At 37.8% G+C, this 17,441-nt stretch overlaps 4 protein-coding genes and 1 pseudogene across 8 annotated transcripts; 3 read left to right on the plus strand and 2 right to left on the minus strand.

Annotated features, from left to right (window-relative positions):
• The first annotated feature begins 1,725 nt into the window (after window positions 1-1,725).
• On the plus strand, window positions 1,726-6,305 carry LOC104768792 (protein NEDD1-like). Of its 4 annotated transcripts, none has more exons than XM_010492845.3 (10): window positions 1,726-2,448; window positions 2,782-2,897; window positions 2,995-3,255; window positions 3,348-3,452; window positions 3,617-3,682; window positions 3,866-4,087; window positions 4,365-4,853; window positions 5,047-5,661; window positions 5,746-5,919; window positions 5,992-6,305. In XM_010492845.3, exons 1-10 carry the CDS (start codon window positions 2,286-2,288, stop codon window positions 6,097-6,099), a joined length of 2,319 nt encoding a protein of 772 aa, XP_010491147.2. In that variant the 5' UTR covers window positions 1,726-2,285; the 3' UTR covers window positions 6,100-6,305. The 4 variants fall into 4 exon arrangements, with proteins under 4 accessions (XP_010491147.2, XP_010491146.2, XP_087360827.1 ...); XM_010492844.3 differs by having other exon boundaries at window positions 2,006-2,448; window positions 5,743-5,919; XM_087504701.1 differs by having other exon boundaries at window positions 2,133-2,448; window positions 3,341-3,452.
• On the minus strand, window positions 6,249-11,893 carry LOC104768791 (folylpolyglutamate synthase-like). Of its 2 annotated transcripts, none has more exons than XM_010492843.3 (17): window positions 11,378-11,893; window positions 11,262-11,301; window positions 11,012-11,157; window positions 10,846-10,911; window positions 10,114-10,223; window positions 9,772-9,832; window positions 9,164-9,247; window positions 9,006-9,062; window positions 8,636-8,696; window positions 8,387-8,433; window positions 8,206-8,283; window positions 7,788-7,952; window positions 7,412-7,684; window positions 7,225-7,303; window positions 6,952-7,107; window positions 6,712-6,848; window positions 6,249-6,592 (listed from the first exon to the last, which is right to left on the minus strand). In XM_010492843.3, exons 1-17 carry the CDS (start codon window positions 11,513-11,515, stop codon window positions 6,533-6,535), a joined length of 1,758 nt encoding a protein of 585 aa, XP_010491145.2. In that variant the 5' UTR covers window positions 11,516-11,893; the 3' UTR covers window positions 6,249-6,532. The 2 variants fall into 2 exon arrangements, with proteins under 2 accessions (XP_010491145.2, XP_087360828.1); XM_087504702.1 differs by having other exon boundaries at window positions 6,712-6,830; window positions 11,378-11,515.
• Window positions 11,747-13,715, plus strand: LOC104734603 (PRA1 family protein A2). Its single transcript, XM_087504703.1, has 7 exons — window positions 11,747-11,904; window positions 12,005-12,045; window positions 12,166-12,244; window positions 12,852-12,938; window positions 13,026-13,114; window positions 13,204-13,275; window positions 13,368-13,715. The coding sequence occupies exons 1-7, from the start codon at window positions 11,747-11,749 to the stop codon at window positions 13,469-13,471; spliced, it is 630 nt and encodes a 209-aa protein (XP_087360829.1). The 3' UTR covers window positions 13,472-13,715.
• Window positions 13,701-15,382, minus strand: LOC104768793 (uncharacterized protein At2g39795, mitochondrial). Its single transcript, XM_010492847.3, has 4 exons — window positions 15,216-15,382; window positions 14,597-14,903; window positions 14,085-14,461; window positions 13,701-13,982 (listed from the first exon to the last, which is right to left on the minus strand). Exons 2-4 carry the CDS (start codon window positions 14,843-14,845, stop codon window positions 13,823-13,825), a joined length of 786 nt encoding a protein of 261 aa, XP_010491149.1. The 5' UTR covers window positions 14,846-14,903; window positions 15,216-15,382; the 3' UTR covers window positions 13,701-13,822.
• A 230-nt stretch (window positions 15,383-15,612) lies between these two features.
• Window positions 15,613-17,208, plus strand: LOC104768794 (uncharacterized; annotated as a pseudogene).
• Window positions 17,209-17,441: the final 233 nt, after the last annotated feature.

A 17,441-nucleotide genomic window follows, 5' to 3' on the forward strand; every position in this document is an offset into this window, starting at 1 on the left:
TCTTATAGATGCTGTGGATAAACTTTGCTTTTACTACTTTTGTACTCTTTCCAATTTGAATTCACTCTCTCTCTCTCTCTCTCTCTCTCTCTGTTTTGTGATTTTGTCATTTGGATAAGTTCTTCACCTGCTTCCTTTTTTCAACAAAATAAGAAAAACTCGTGTTTTTTTGCTATTGATCTTTTTTGGCATGGTACACTGACTACGACAATCTCTATCTTCTTCACTTTTTTTTTATTTTTATTTTAAAAAGATATAATAAATTCGATCATGTGACTCAATATCGACTTAGTATTATTCTTGAACGTGTAGCATATCTCTTTTTTTACTTTAATTCTGAAGACTTTTTAAGTTTCAATTACATTATAATGGAGTATGGCTGTATGGAGTAAAAGGTTGTTTATTCATATAGACACCTCAAAATTTCGAATATTAACCAATTTCATTTAATAAAGAAACAATTATTTCAGATATATGTAGGAGATATATGGGGTTAATGTTCGATCTTTCAAATGGATAATGTTGGATAGGGAGACAAATGTTATGCCCTTGATGCGGTTTACAAGAAAGGAGAATGCTATATTATACATACACGACTAAAAGAACATCAAAGATGGTCAAATCTAAAATCTTAAGAAGTATATATATATATATAGATAAAATTACACTTTCTCATATTACATATGGAATTTATTTCCCATTTATATATTCTTCGTAGACATTTATGATGATATTGATATTTACCAGCTACATATTGATATTTTTGCCTCTTTCTATTGACACTTGGTGCATGTTTAACCTGTAAAATATGTGCATTTGATATTTTTACCGGAAATTATTCCGATCTCAGTCAAGTACTTATCTGCATAGTTTTTTGACGGTGAAGTGAAGCCATAATCATATCAGAATAGATCTGATGATTTATTCCCAAAAAACAAAAAAAAGGAGAGGTCGCAAAGCAAGCTGAAATCAAAAACAGTAAAAGCATATATATTTCCACGTCAATCTCCTCTTTAAATCTGATTGCATTTTATCTTCTCCAAATCTAGTAAGATTCGCCGCATAATTTATACTACTTTTTTTGTTGTTGTTCTTGTTGTAGTTGTAGTATTGATATAAGAATCAAAGTCACTTGCCACTCTTATTTCGGCGGATAAATTTTGATATATTCCAACCAAAGGCAATACAGACACACACATACCGACATCAAATGAACATAAATGGCTTTCACATGTTACCAAACAAAACAAAAAAAAAGAGAACAGAAATGGCTAATTCTTATCCAATTTGTTGGTCGTCCCTAAAATAGTAACATCTTCTTATACACATTTATGTATGTATATTGCTTAACTTTCATCTTTATGCAAAAACTATTTATGTATATATAGTCAAACCTATGGAAGGTGTTATATATGCTTAATCATCTGTCGACGGAGAGATAATAATAGATATATAGTCTATGGTTGCGTTGCGAATCCGATCATACTTTTGTCCACACCGTAAGTAGTATACAATATATAGATATTTGACGAGATATACTTGGCTCTCCTAGATGTTGGGGTCAAATGACTTCAAGGGTCGCTATAGAATCAGAATAGAATACAGTACACAAAAACAAATATGGACTCTTCTAATCCCAAAGTCTCACTGATTTATCAAACCATAGTTGTTCTTGATTCATGTTTTCCAGTCTCATTATAATTATCCGTTTCCTAACCCTTTCGTACTTCTAATCACTATTTAAATCCAAAATGTAACCTTTTCCTTCTTTTTTTTTTTTAATTCATCAAATCTCAAAAACTTTTTAGAATTTGTTATTTTTATTTTAAAATCACATCGTAAAATGAGAAAACTTAAATTGATTTTTTTTTTTTCTGGTTTATTTCTATAAAAAGAAGCTATAGTCTATATTACGTTTTCTAGAAATATTTTGATTTTAGTACATTAATTTTAGTCCATATATATACTTTCTACGAAGATATATTTTTCAAAAACAATAATTAGAGGGTGTTTAATCCGGATAAACCAATTCTATCCGAACCGAACCAAACCAAACTGAAATACTCGATCCAATAACCAAACCAATTTTTTTTTTTTTTTTTTTTCTCTAATTTCGAATCTCTCACCCTCTCACACATCATCTCATAGGGTTCAAAATTTTGGTTTGCCCAGAAAAATAAAAAAAGTAGAGTTCCCGCATTGTCCAGATTCTGAAAGATTCATCGACTAATTTGAGTTTTTCTCGGGAAATTTTATTGACTGTGAGTCTAAAGCGTAAGGTAGCGATGATGTCTAACTTGGTGGAGCCTTCGTGGCGCCTTCTGGCAGCGAGCGGCGGAGATACAGTTAAGCTTTTCGACGTTTCCGCCGATTCCGGTGATCCCTGCGTTTTGAGCTATACTCCTTCACCTGGTTTTGCTGTCAACTCCGTCAAGTGGAATCATACTAGTAAGTAAAATCTCCGATTAGTCGCATTATCTAATGTTTTGCTTTTTGGTTGGTGAGTGAGATTAGGAAAGTGACTGAAGTTGTGAATTCACCATTGATCTTAGGAATATGTAATGATTTAGCCGAGTTTAAGTAGCTAGAGCAAATCTGAATTTATCTGTGATCTGAGCTGTTCAAAATTGAGTCTCTGTGTTGATGAAATTGGTGTGTTCTTTAGGGATCGTATTTGGGAAGCTAATTACTCAGCAGAGAGGTTTCATGGTAGAACGTTTTGTTTTGGATACTATTTGGTTTTAGTGAAAGGAGAATGTGTTTGTTCTATTTGGGATGCAGATTTGGTTGTGGCGAGTACGGGAGAAGATAAGAAGATATCTCTGTGGCGTAAAAATGGGCAGAGTTTAGGGACTGTTCCAGTTACTACTGGGAAGGACGGTGGTGATAGTGCTGAGGTTACTACCTTTTCTAGAGTGATTCTGATTTCCATGTCTTGCATCTCTTGGAATGATACTATTTTATTTATAAGCTTGTTTTCATAATGAGTTTCAGGAATGTTTATCGGCTATTAGCTTCAGCAGAAAAGGTTCCAGGTACATTTGTTCTGGAGGAACTGGTCAAATTGTTAAGATTTGGGATCTGCAAAGAAAGCTTTGTATTAAGAAGTTGAAGGGTCATACAAGTACAATTACTGGTGTGATGTACAATTGCAAAGATGAGCATTTGGCTTCTGTTAGTGTTGGTGGGGATTTAATAGTCCACAACCTTGCTTCTGGTTCAAGGGCTACCGAGCTCAAAGATCCTAATGGGCAGGTTGTTCAGTTTGTACATGTATGCTTTTTTTTCCATAGCTCAGAGCACTGGTCATTAAACTAATTGGCTTTTTAATCGATTCAAGACACCAGGTATTAAGGTTGCTTGATTATTCAAGGTCCAGTCGACACCTTCTACTTACTGCAGGTGATGATGGCACTGTGCATCTGTGGGACACAACTGGTCGTAGCCCCAAGGTTTTCTCCTTTACTTATAGCAATTCATATGGAAAGACTGTATTTTTGGAAATTTATTTAGAGAAACAGAAGTCAGACAAGTGGTTATAATTTTGCTCAAGCCGTGTTAATGCTTTCCAGTTTAATTTCTCGTATAAGTGAGGAATTTGCTTTCATTTCCACAGATGTCTTGGTTGAAGCAGCATTCGGCACCAACTGCTGGTGTTTGCTTTTCGCCATCAAACGAAAAGGTAGCTGAATCATTACCAATCATTCTTGCTATACATAACGCAAAAAATCAGATAAATGTGATTGCGGTTTCTTTTATCTTTTAACATGTGCTTGGCACTCTCAGCCTGTCTAATTCTCTTTGACATAGAGTTCATAGACATAGTATCCAAGTAATCTACAATCTAAATTATCTACTGTAACAGATAATTGCTAGTGTGGGAATGGACAAAAAGCTTTACACTTATGATTCTGGGTCCAGAAGATCTTCGTCCTGCATTGCTTATGAGGCACCTTTCTCCTCTCTGGCGTTTGGGGATAATGGCTACATTCTGGCGGCTGGAACCAGTAACGGTAGAGTAGTATTCTACGACGTCCGTGGAAAACCGCAGCCTGTTACTGTTCTGCATGCTTTCAGTAATTCAGAGGTTAATACATTTTTCATATAGTGCAATCTATTTAGCATGTCCTATCTAATGACTCTGATTCCGTGTATTGTTACTTTTTCACTCATCACTATTGGTTGTTTAGTTGTTGTCCCTATCCTGGTTTTCCAGCTGCTTCACCAATCTAAAAATCCAACAGTAGCAGCAACAAAACCTTCTTTTGGTGACATGATGCATATTGTTGGGGTCAACTGACTCATGCTAATCTATATGTTTACTTTGGATTGCAAAGTTAACAGCATTTGTTTTTGTTTGTCAGGATGTAACAAGTTTGTCATGGCAAACATCAAAACCAGTTATTGTGAATGAGAAAAACTACACTTCTGAGATGGCTCTTTTTGGCAGTACTGTGGAAGATTCAGTTGTCATTCCGGATCCACTTCCCTCAACGACACCCTTAGCTTCACAGTCTGCGTTGGCACCAGGTTCCCGTGGAGTTTCCGCAAGTACTGTCTCATCAGTAGAACAGACACCAAACAGAACTCATTTATGGCCTGGTGGGCCACTGGGAAGACTAGAAGCACTCCGTGCCAGTGACAGTTTCAACGATGATATGAAAGTTTTTTCACCTATTATTGCATCTGATGAGAAGTGGACTGATAGTGAAGTATTTAATATTAAAGATCATTTAGACAAAAAGCCTTCCTCTTTGCTATATCCTTCATCTAGCAAGGGATTTCCGTTCGGTGACGATGGAAACAAAGACCATCCGATACTCGACTGGAAATCAAGTTCTACTTTGAAACAGGTTTGTGGTTCTTTATCAAGCAATTGCCATTATTAATTTTAGAAGTCGTTCATATAACTTCATTCTCCAAAAACTCTGTTATTAGTGGTTGTACAGAATACATTATCAGGACTTAATTAAACTTGCTCTCTAGTATATTATCCTATCTTATATATGTTACATCGGTTTCCAACGTTTTTTCATCATTATGCAGGATGACACGAGGGCTGCTTTTTCGCCTTTTGGATCTACTACACCAACAGCATCTTCCAAAAGTGAGGACTCTGCTTTGACACCTCCAGAAGCATGGGGTGGCGACAAATTTTCAGAGAAGTTTAACCAATTGGCCAATGAGAAATTTTCTGATAAGTTTAGCCACCTGCATGCACCTTCACGTCTCGCGGTTTCAAGCACAAGTGCTAGTACATCTGGATCAATGTTCTCTAGCTCTCGAGATTTCCACTTGTCGTTTGGTCAAACAAACGTAAGCTCAGAATTCCCACGGAGCAGAGACTTCTCTTCAACCTTTGACACATCTTCAACACTGACAGACAACAACTTGCCTTCAAGTCCGTTGTTTACAAAAGGCATCGCAGCTCCGGGTAACATTGATTCATTGAGGCTATCACCAAATTTTACACGCAGGTTCTCAACATATGCTGAGAGAATCAGCACCACTTCTTCATTTAGTGACGGGGCCTCTCTCACTCTGGGTTCACCCAAGATAAAGAAAACAGGTGCAGAAACGAGAGAGGAAGTTTTAAATAATCTGTTGCCAAGACCAGAGACGGTGGCTGCAACAGATGCAGGAGCTATTCCGCTTATGAATGTACTATAAAAGTTTCACAAAAACCTGAGAATTTATCTCGATAGGATATCTGTAACTTCACTAACATGTGCAAATCTGTAGCAGGGAGGGTTGAAGCAATCTCAAACGGATCAACAGCAAATGATGGGTAGTAGCAATTTCACGCTTCAGCTATTTCAAAGAACGCTCGAAGGAACTCTGGATTCTTTCCAAAATTCAATTCATGATGACGTGAGGAACCTTCACATTGAGGTCCTCAGACAGTTCCACATGCACGAGGTAGTGTTTGCTCTGGCTTGAATCTCATCCCTGTCTTCTTCAAGTGACTTGATACTGTTTCTTTTTTAACAGATGGAGATGTCGAAGGTGTTAAGCTCGATTCTGGAGAACCAAGCGGAGCAGATGAAGGAGTTAAAATTGTTGAGAAAAGAGAATCAAGAGCTCAGACAAAGGCTTTAGATGCGACCGGTGTGAGTTGTGTGTTCAAATGTTGTGTGGATTTCTATCATTCTCTTTTATACTCTTCATGTGTTCCTCTCCGTTTTGCCATCAAATCCATTTGTTTTAATATATGATCGATTCGTTTGGGTTTTTTGGTAGAGATCGTGTTTACATTGGAACTTCGCGTTTCCATTAATCTGGAGAAAGATGCAAATCATTAATCATGTCACATTTGTGAACATGATTCCTTTGTTTTGTCTTTTTTGTCAACTATTGATCTTGAATTTGAAAAAGAAAATAACAAGTACCCGTAACTGAAGCTGGAATGTAAACTCGAAATCATACAAAATTAAGACTTTAACAATAAAGGCCACCCTCTTCCACAGTGGACAGGCTGGTGGATGAGGGCTTTCGTATACTATTTTTTGAAAATTGACGTGTGTGTTTCTCTTCATTTTCTGATTAATCTCAGTACATCGCCAACAAGATGTAACGAACCAGCTACAAGAACCTGCACACACACACTAGAGTCAATGAGCCATTTTACATTGCTAACTACTCATTATCCCAACCCCTACCTAAATCCCGGATTGAACACTCGTCAAGAAAAAAAGGGGTTTGTGTTTATACCTGGAAACGTGTGGCTGAGCTACTCTCATGTACATTATCCCTTAGCCATTTTATTGCCATGGGCAGTGAAGTAAACACCTCACTATTCCCACTACTGTCACCATCTTTTCCTCTATCTTCTTCTCCTTCTGCGTTCCCTATAACCAAAAAAGACTTAAGTTGAGATATGGAACGTGACGATGTGTGTTTATCTTGTTCCATGATCAGAAAGATTTAGGACTACTGGATTTTTGTTATTACCTCTTTCACTCTGGACAAGGCTTTCCCAAACTTTCTGAAGTGTAAACTGCCATGACAAGTCAACCTGTGGATCATTCTCTGGCAAATCAGCCGCTGTACCAACTTTGTGATACACTGACATGTTTGGTACAAACAATGCCTTCTTGAAATGCACACCTGCATCAACCATTATTCAGCCTTCTCTAGTTATCTTATCGGTTTTTACTCGGCCAACTTCTTTGTTTCAACATTGACATTGTGTGACCCACTAAAACACAAGGCTCAGGAACTTACCGTATTTTGCACATGTATTCCTTAGATGTGGAAGCAGCAGGTTTGGGTCCCGAACTGACATACAATTGAACAACAATATCTGCAAAGCAACCAGATGCGTTCGTTCAGCCAACTCCAAAGTTTAGGAACCACAGAGAAAACAAGTATAGGCATTTAAGAAGATCTAAGACAGAACAAGAAACCTTACCTGTTGGCAGGTTTCACCAAACCATTTTTCATGAGAGGATGCTGCGGAGCCATTAACCAGATGTTCCGAACTCTCTGACTGGTTGTCTCCCTTAACGGCAAACGAAAACCATTTGGCGCATGCTTCCATGCTTTCTGGACTGTGAGCTCCATCCAGATAAAAGACTAGATCTCCTGAAGTCCGAGATTCAGTAAATTGATCAGGGACGACCTGTGCTCTCCCTTGCAAACTCGTTGTAGCTAACCCTTTGATGAATTGCTCAGGCAAAATACCCTAGTTCGAAGAAGAATGTGGAAAAAAAGATGATATTCACAAATTGAGAGAAGGGCCAAGATACAGACTGTGAGTTGAATAAAGAAGGAAAAGAGCAGTTTACCATCTGAGTCCGACTTGGAACTTCAAGTTTACCAATTTGCTGAAGCCAGGTAGAGGCAAGCGAAACTGCTAGACTAGCATTAAGATATTGGTGCTCCCCATCAAGCCCAAGTTTCTGACCACTTAACAGCCTTGCAGTTAGTGGTTGCTCCACTACGAGATTCACCTGTCAATATGATGTCAAAGCTTCTCAAAAACATCTCCGCAAAAGCAGCCGCACATAGTTTCACAGATAAAAAATGCAACAATGGGACTAATTTTGTGGATGTATTGAATTTCTCACTTTCCACCATTAAAGAATGGTATATTTCAAATGCTACAATCAAGCAAGTAGCACATAAACAGAAAGTATATTTATGCGCCTACATTGTCTGCCAAATTTAGTGACCATAGTGTTCAATAATTAAAATAGAGCGTACATCTAATTCGGAAGCTTTCGCTTCAAGGACACGCATGGCTTCATCAGGTTGGGGCACTGTGAAGGCTGGAACTCCAACCTGAAGTATGAACAAAGAAGATGAGGCAAATATGAAGAGTATTGGTAAGTTACAGAAAGGAATGGTCAGTTTTAGTTTTAGACATATAAGAGTTATAGCCAACCTTGAAAATTCCAGCCTTTTCACCAGCAATTTTTCCAAGGGTATCACCTGTGATGCATTTCCCCGAGAAGAAACAAATCATATGATATATTATCAGATGAAAGAAATGTAACTCAAAATATGTCTGCTCATTTAATGCAAGCAGAGACCTTATGATTTTAAAGTTTTTGTATGAAAAAATAGAGGCTGCACATCGATAACGTTTTCATAGCAATATTGGTATGGCAAGCAGAAGATTCCAGTTACAAACCTAGAATTTCCATGTGGTCATATCCGAGTGAAGAAATACCACATACCACAGGCTTCTGAACCTGTAACAAGTCAGCAGTAGATCCCCATGAGAACTTAATTAGGCACAAGAAGCTACTTACAAGTTACAACCTTCCTGAAAGTAATTCATATTTTAGTAATTGGAGTCTTTTGAGGATTATACTATAATTGTGTTTGGTTAATAAAGGATTTGGGTTCCGATCTTATAACTTTCCCCTGACCCAAGAAATAAAAATGGAGATGATCAATTTTCAGGTTTCCTCTTTCGTAATAAAATTTAACCTTGGATGTTAGCTAAATTGATATGTTCAGACAAAAGGATTAGCTGAAAAAAAACAGGTCAAACGTACCGCATTAGTGGCATCAAACTTGCCACCTAATCCTACCTCCAATATAGCAGCATCTACCTGCATATAGAAGCAAAGAGCAGCACCCCTTTAATCAATAAAGAGAAAACGGTGTTTCTATATCTATCATGTTACTGAGTACCGCATTAGTGGTATCAAACCTTTTCTGCAGCAAAAATTTTAAAAGCTAGCAACGCAAGGAAGCGGAAATATGTAGGCATCGGTATCTCCTCGTTAGTTCTCTCCTGCAAATCAAATTGTCAGCAACCTTGTATTTTGAGATAAAAAAACTAAAGCTTCCATCTTAATTTGGACCTATGCACACCATTATGAGCTATTACCATCAAATTCTTGGACCGCGACACAAAAGGTGATTTCAACAAGATACAGGGAGGACTCTATACATGTTCTCTTCAGTATAACTACCTCCTCGAGGTAACAAAGATTTATATTGATGACTTAGTACGTCAGGTGGGGAAAAACTTAGTGTTCAACAGTAGATCAATAATACAATTTCTCTATTTACCACAACTTCAGCACAGAACACCTCGGTTTTAAGCTAACATGGAAGGACAAAAAAAAAAAGTGTTCATGAAAAAGGGTGATCTACTTGATTATCATATTCTATGTGGCTTTCATCACTAAGATTCCAAGTTTAGATAGAGAACGTTACTGATAACTACTAGTCAATCTAGAAATCCAAAATACAGGAAATGAGTTCAAAACAAATGATTCAAATAATTGGATCTTCTTTTTGTTACGAATATACCTTGAGCCTGTTATAGCACCACCAGAAATAACCCAAAAATTTCTCCTCACTTATGTCCGCACTGTAGCAATAATTAAAACACATCAGATAAAGCAAAGCAATTCTTAGCAAAGATGAGTACAAAGTAGAGATAAACTGCCTTGTGTGTTACTATTAGGTCTCTACTTATTAGATCGGGAATAAAAAGGCAAATTCCAAAATTCAGCAAAAAGAAATAGGCTGTGGAAAATGGGAAAACGTCAGTCAACAAGAGGACTATGCTAGCCAAGTATTGTAGGTTTCTGCTTTTATGAGCGCAGTTATATATTTCTTAGAAATTTTAACAAACTTGGAAAAACATACCCATCCAAGCGAAACCTTTCCCGGACATCAATGAGGTGAGGTGAAGTGAAGAGTCCAGTTCGGAAGCCATAGTTTCGTAAAATAGACTCTGTAAAGGCACATGTGGATCCCTTCAGGGCACATAAGAAACAAAAAAGAATAATGTTAGCTCCTGGATCAGATAATAATCAGCCATGCAAACAATGAACCACTTTTATCAAACAAATTCACTGAAGGTTTAAATCAAATAGTAATCAACCATGCTATCACGATCTAGAAGAAAGAACTGATAAGAGACATCAACCCACATTGATTATCTCGTACAATGATATAAAACAAGATTTTTGAAAGTGACGATTTTTCTAAACTGACAAATCCATCAAAATGCATCTCATGGCATGTAAGGATCAAACCAATCGCCTTATCGCACTTGAACGCTAGTAATTTACAAGCAGAACTCCAATCCTAGGGTCAGGGGTCTCACTCAAATTGGGAAAAAGCTCAAGATGAATGAGTCCAGTAACTGTATCTCTCAAATCTCCACGGAGCAAACCTCTAAGGTCTTCTGGCTAAGCAGTCATAAGGATGTAACGGTCAAAACTAGAGTAGAACTAAGAGAGGCTTTTTGGTTACACGAATTCAGAAGATATCTAACTAACTAACGAACAAACTAATAATGGCTAAAAAAAAAAAGAAAGATGTTTCAGTATCATTTATTGAGCTTTAGCTAGAAAAAGTAAAGTAGTTTGTTACCTTGCCTTTAGTACCAGCAACATGAATAACTTTCATCTTCAAAATGTCTTCTTCCAGGTCAAGTAGCTGCCAAATTGATTACAAGAAGACAATCAAAAAACAAAAAAAAAAATCTAAACTTTTAAAGAGAATCATCAAAATCACAAGAAAAAACAAAAAAACAAACCTTGAGATAATCAAAGACTAACTCAAAACGATCCCCACTGTTGCTTTTATCAGCACGACTTCGCTTTGTAATCAAAGAAGACAAAGCAGCCAACGCTTCCTCATACGAATCTCTCCCTGTTTTTGACTTCACCACTCCATATTCACCTTTTACCATAAACAAACCAAGTGGTGAGCTCGATCCGATAAAACTGTAGCAATAGAGTGAGTACGAGCTTAGACACGAAACGAGAATCAATAAAAAAACAAACCTTGAGCTGCCATGTCGATCTGCTTTCTTACCGAACGAATCTGAAAAAAAATAGCGAAACTTTAAAACGAGAACTTCTCTCCGAGTTTCTCGGAAAAGATAGAGAGAGAGAGAAACCTGAAAAGAGAGAGATGGTTGTTGGTGCGGCTGTTGGTGGAGATGGTGGAGCCGAACCGAGAGGTGGTGGTGGTGACAGAGGAACGCATACCTCAAACGGCACGATGTGGTACGAGGTCCTATCGAAACTGCAAACATTCTCTTGTCTCTGTAAACTACACTGTTTTGCTTTTTGTGTTGTTTAGTCGTTTTCGGCAATTGGATTGAGACATCACTAAGTACTCTTCAGTTATTAAAAACATTAACATCCTCAATCAATCAATCAATCACAGCCGAACTTGGAATCATCATCGGAGCTTCTTGAATTCTTCATCGATATTCATCTTGTGGCTTCAGAGATATAAGGAAGAAGAGGAAGCGAGGGAGATAATGGATTGGGACAACGTAGCTGCTGAGGATGTGATTGAGGCGCTTAGAGAAGTTGAATGGTCGACTCCTCCTCGTTCGTTTGGCGAGTTCTTCTCTAGATTCGCCTTCCCTCGCTCTTTCTCTAAGTGGAAGAGCCGTCTTAAATGCAATCTCTACTAGTACTATAGCTCTCTCTTTGTATCTTGATTTTTTTTTTTTGTCTGCATCTATAGGATTTGGGATTTTTGATCTTCTTAATGTTTGATTTTTTGCTTGCAGCTATAGAACCAATTACTTTATCCTTGTGATTTTCCTTCTGGGTAAGTGGAAAAGTTTCTTGCTTTTAGCTGTAATTTTGGGAATTTGTGGGGGCTTTGATGAGGATGATCTTGTGCAGTTTGTTAACTGATGTTTCTTTCTTTTTTTGTTGTTGAATTCAGGTCTTGCGCTTATCACAAGACCTCTGGCTATTGTGGGTGCTGCTCTCACAGCCTTAAGCATAGCTTTTCTTAATGACAGGTATTATCTCTTTTGACTTCTTTTAGTTTCAACTTTCATAACTCAGCTCTACAATGCGTTGAGGCTTCACGCTAATGTGAAGCTGGTGTAGTTTCCCATGTATTGGAAGATATTAGTTTATACTTTCATATCTTGCTCTGCAATGCGTTGAGGCTTCATGGTAATGTGAAGCTGGTGGTTGTTTCGCATAAAGTGGAAGATATTAGGCTACTTTGACTACAGTATTTGTTCTTGAACCGGATTAACAGTAGTGGATTGATAGTTTTTTATAAAACCTGACTTTTTTATGATGGCTTATTCCACTCGTATGCGCATAAAATTGGTAGTTATTAGGCTCCTTTGTTTATAATGGTTTCTCTAGAGCTGGATATTAGTATTGGAGTTCATAGATTGTATGATTTTGGATCTTGAAATCTGAGTTTTCAAGGTGGTTTTTACCATTCCTGCTGTTGGTGTTCATGTTAGAATCTGACATCAACGTTAGTTGCTTGTTTCTTAGGCTTGGATCCTGCTAGTATTGTAGTATGTGGTTGTGTATGCGTGCGTGCTCCCCACCAGAATCTATTGGATGTTCAAGCTTAAGGGGTTTAACTGTTGTCTTTTGCAGTTTTGCAGCTAGTTTTAATGAGAAGTTTATCAGGACTATTAGGCATTTCTCCCCACACTTAGCTGCAAAAATGAGGCCTCCCCACATGTGAGTTTCTTTTTGATTTATTTTCTATGGAAGATATTAAGAGGATTTCTTAGTTACATCTATATATTATTATGTGTGCACTTGCAGGCCTGTCATCCGTGGAAGATCAGCAGCAAGAAAGACAGTATACGTTTGTGGCAAACCACGATGGGTGTTCGTTGTTGTTCTCCTTACAGGTACTTGATACTCACTATCCCTTGTCATGTAGTTAGCAACATTGGTTTCGAAACTGCATTAATGTGTTGATTTCCTTGCGTACTTATAGCCAGTCTTGTCATGTGGTTTTCTTCCTGCGGTTTGTTGTGGGTCCTCTATGCACTTCTCACTTCCCTCGTTGGTAAGTCTCGCTGCTTCTTTGATTGTAAATTTCCTTTGATGATCCTTCCCTCGTTGTAATTTTTGACATGAGGTTTTCTCTCCATACTATAGTGATTGTTCTTCACGCGAGTGTGAGAACTCCAAACCTCAAAGCACGCTTGAACACATTCCGCGAAGAATTTCGAGCTGTCTGGCGTAACTACAGTGAACTTTGAGCACAGGACTGCTACAATCTAGGAGCAAACGGAGGCTGTTAATCTGAAGTGAACATCCTTTCGTTAAGTCAGATGATGGCATATACGGCTCTCAGTTTCATGGTTAAGATGGGTTAATGGCTGTTCTGTCGCAGACAAAATAGATTCACTTGAAATACTGACATACTTGACCAAGATACTTCTTCTAATTGTTGTAGTGATGTTTATACTTTTCAAACTATTTCAGTGATTTGACTTCACGATACGGATTCTTTTTTATATGAATAGATCCAAACAGAACTCAATAGTGCTACAAGTACAAAATTTGGAAGATAAAGAGCATTATTTGAAAATAAAAGTGTTTTCTATATCTCAAGGTTTGACAAAGTTCTTGAGAGTTTTCAACCACAGTAAGTGCTCTCGACTATCTTTGTTGATCATATACTCGTGCAAGAAGTTGATCATGCTCGGCTTTATCCCTCTAATCTCAATGTACCTATGGAAAGCCTTCCTCAGCTTCTCATCCAAAACCCTGCAGAAAGAAACCATCAAAGATCATGACTTTGGTTCTTGTAACATCCAAAGCTTAAATCTTTTTTCTCCTTTGGTTCATGACTTTGGTTCTTGTAATTACCTGAAGGAAGGGCCTTCATAAGCAAGCTCATCCTTGGAAGGATCATCAGGAAATGTAACCCACATGTCCTTGATTGCAATCCTGTCTGGAAAAGCAGTACATCTAAATTCCAAACTTGGTCCTGTCTTCTTGGAAAGAGTTACTAAGAGAGGCACATTGGATTGCTTCGGCTTCTCTGGCTTATCCTCATCTTCATCTTCTTCATTCTCTGCCTCTTCCTCATCATCCTCATCATCTTCTTTGTCACCAGTCACAAGATTGGTCATGTGTACTTCAACTTTAACACTCTCTCCTTCATATTCTCTACTCAATGTCACGACCTTTCCTCCAGGTTTGTCTTCCATTTTGAAAGGGAAACCACTTGGAGTTTCTTCAACCTTCATCCACACAAAAAGAAGAAACAAGAGAGATTACATACCACTGCCATTGAAACAGAGCTTCATGGGGAAACGAACAAATCTTAGAACTAAAAACATGAAAATGGTATTGAAACAGTGAAGTTAGGGGTTTACTCGCTGGTGATCATCAGCACTCTCGGCATATCCAATCTCCGTTTCGATGATTCGAAGAAGCGGATCCGTTGGACAAGCTCTCTTTCTGTTTCTGGTCGATGTTGTGAATGGAATATTCCGAGAAAAAGACGGCATCAGATGTTTCCGGCTGACATAACCGGACCGGTCCAGAAATGAGTAAACGGGAGAACGGTTTTTGCAATAATTTGCGACTAACCGAGTGGCTGCGCGACGTACAAGAGTCGCCATTTTTGTGTGTGTCGGAGCTCAAATTGGAATAGCCGGAGGGTTTTTAATTTCCTTTAGCCTAAAAGAAGAAGTCGACAGAAACATCACAATCACTAATTTCATTATGAGCTAAAGAATAATCAAAATACATATTGCAAATTTGATATGACCGAAACCTTTAAAGAGAATATAACTCCAAATTACAATATCATCTCAAATCTCAATTATAAAAAGCCACTAATTGATACATAAGGAAGCAAACTGAGTTTTATAAAACTATGGAGCTAGCAAAGAATAATGAAACCATGACAATATGATGATGCCTTTCTCACTTTCAGCAAACAGTCTAAAATCTAAAATTGATAAAAGGGAAAAATAGATTGAATCTTACTTAAAAGCTGCCAATTAGAGAGGTTGAAGAGATTGTGGAACCAGCGAATCGTCTCTGGCGGCTAGAGAGAAGAAGAGAAGAAGAGAAGAACCGAGAAAGAAAAAAAGAAAATTTTGTCGATGAATCAAACTGTGTCGTTTTGTTTAGAGGAAAAAAAATAATAAATCAGAGAGATTTAGCGGGACTTGGATAATAAATTAGAGAAAATTGCTAAAATACGGGCCTTTATGGGCTTATATGGCCCATTAAGTAATATCTAATTAGAGACCGTTTCCATAATTCTGAAACCCTAGTTTGCTTTCTTGTTTGAGTCGTTGCCTTTTTAAGTTACAAACGAACAACACCATTAAGCAGCTGCATATCTTAAAAATAATCCGAGAAGAAGATGGCGATTTGATTCGATGCAGTCAGAGATCAAACAAGCTTCGATGGGGGAGAAATAGAAGAGGAAGAAGACTTTGGTTTCCTGCTTTGGTCCGGATCAGAACGGTGTATCAAGAAAGTGATCGAGTACAAGTTCAACGACGAGGGCAGAAAGGTCAAAATCACTACCACGACGGAGAGCTGGATTAAGTTTTGTGACAATGCGTTCAACAGAGGATATTATCTTGGAACGAATTAGAGAGCTCCTGGTAAATCTCAATACTTAATTTTTGCATTTTTTGGTTTGTTAGGATTCATTTGTTCTTTTTGCTCTGTTTTGATTTTTTTTTGTTTTGCGGGTGGCTAATTAGCCAGTCACATGTTAGCCTTACGGCTGGGTGTTTGTGTGAATGGTCAGTAAGCTCACCTATAACAATGTTGTTGGTGATTCGTTTCAATACTAAAACAGGATTGAACCCAGTTTTAGTTATGGATCATCAACTATATCTTGATCATTAACTATATGTTTACTTACTAATCTTGTGTAACATCATGATAACAAAAAGGTGCCCAATTAGCCGATCACATATTAGCCTTATTTATGGCTGCTTCTTTCTGTGATTGGTCAGTATGTCACCAATATAAGTATCTTGTTTGTAGCCCCTTTCTGAATGTGAGCAAAATTCAGTGTTCTCTTTTTCTTGGCTGCTAACTGTACAAATTAAGTTTTACTCTTATCATGAACAACTTTCTCTTAAGATCTGTGAGTACTACATAAGTATATTAGCAGTTTCTCTATGGGTGGACACGTTAGTCAGCCGCATTCTTTCTATATATATGCGGGTGGCCGTAATGCCCACCCAGATGTTTTTGTTGGTGGCTTTCTTCCAAGAAAGTAGATTCCTCCTGCTTTCACTTCCGAGCTACCAACTACACTTTGAGTTTAAATATCTTCCTTTTACCGTTTCAAGTATATACCTCTATTTTGAAGTCTGACATCTTTATGCTTTTGTATAATTCAGGTAGCAATGTTGAAGGATCTCATGGTCTGCAGGTTATGCCACATGAAAGGTGCAACCACTGGACATCAAGATGCCCACGGAAGGATCTCTTTATCTTAACGGACGAGCCTTTAACAGCAGAAACTTCTACTTCCACAGTAGCTGGAACTGGAACTGGGGGAAGGGCTGCGTATGTCCCCCGCCAAGCATGAGAGAAGCTGCAGACAAAAAAGAAGTTGATGGTTCAGACATGAGGAGTAGAAATGATGAGAACTCTGTCCGAGTGACTAATTTTGTCTCAAGATACCCGTGGACCGGATTTGATGGAGTTGTTTCGTCCGTTTGGTGCTGTAACTCGATGTCATGTAGCAATTGACCAGAAGACGAGCATAAGCAGAGGCTTTGGTTTTGTCAATTTTGTCAGCACGGAAGATGCACAGCGAGCAATCAATAAATTGAATGGCTACGGTTATGATAAACTCATTCTTAGAGTTGAATGGTCCACTCCCAGAAACAAGTAGATCTGTTTTCATTTTCTTATTATAACATTCTTTGTTAAGTTACTAAAAAATGTATAAAGCTTGTTGATTACAAGTTCTTTGAGATAAATAAGAGTTGGACTTACAATATACCATACGTCTAATTGCTAAGTCAGACTCGCAAGTTCTTACTAATTTACATAATTACATTTCTGGTGTATACGTGCAAAACGTATTAAAGCTCTCTTTAATACGGTAAGCATGTTAAGCTTAAACTCGGTTTATAAGGGACAAGTCATTTTCATTTTTCAGTGATCGTGTTTTACCAATAATCAAGTGAAATATCACATTCAAAGAGATGGGAAACGAGAATTCGAAAAGCT

This window comes from Camelina sativa, chromosome 20 (assembly GCF_030686135.1).
Source record: "Camelina sativa cultivar CO46 ecotype springtype chromosome 20, ASM3068613v1".
Lineage (NCBI taxonomy): Eukaryota > Viridiplantae > Streptophyta > Magnoliopsida > Brassicales > Brassicaceae > Camelina > Camelina sativa.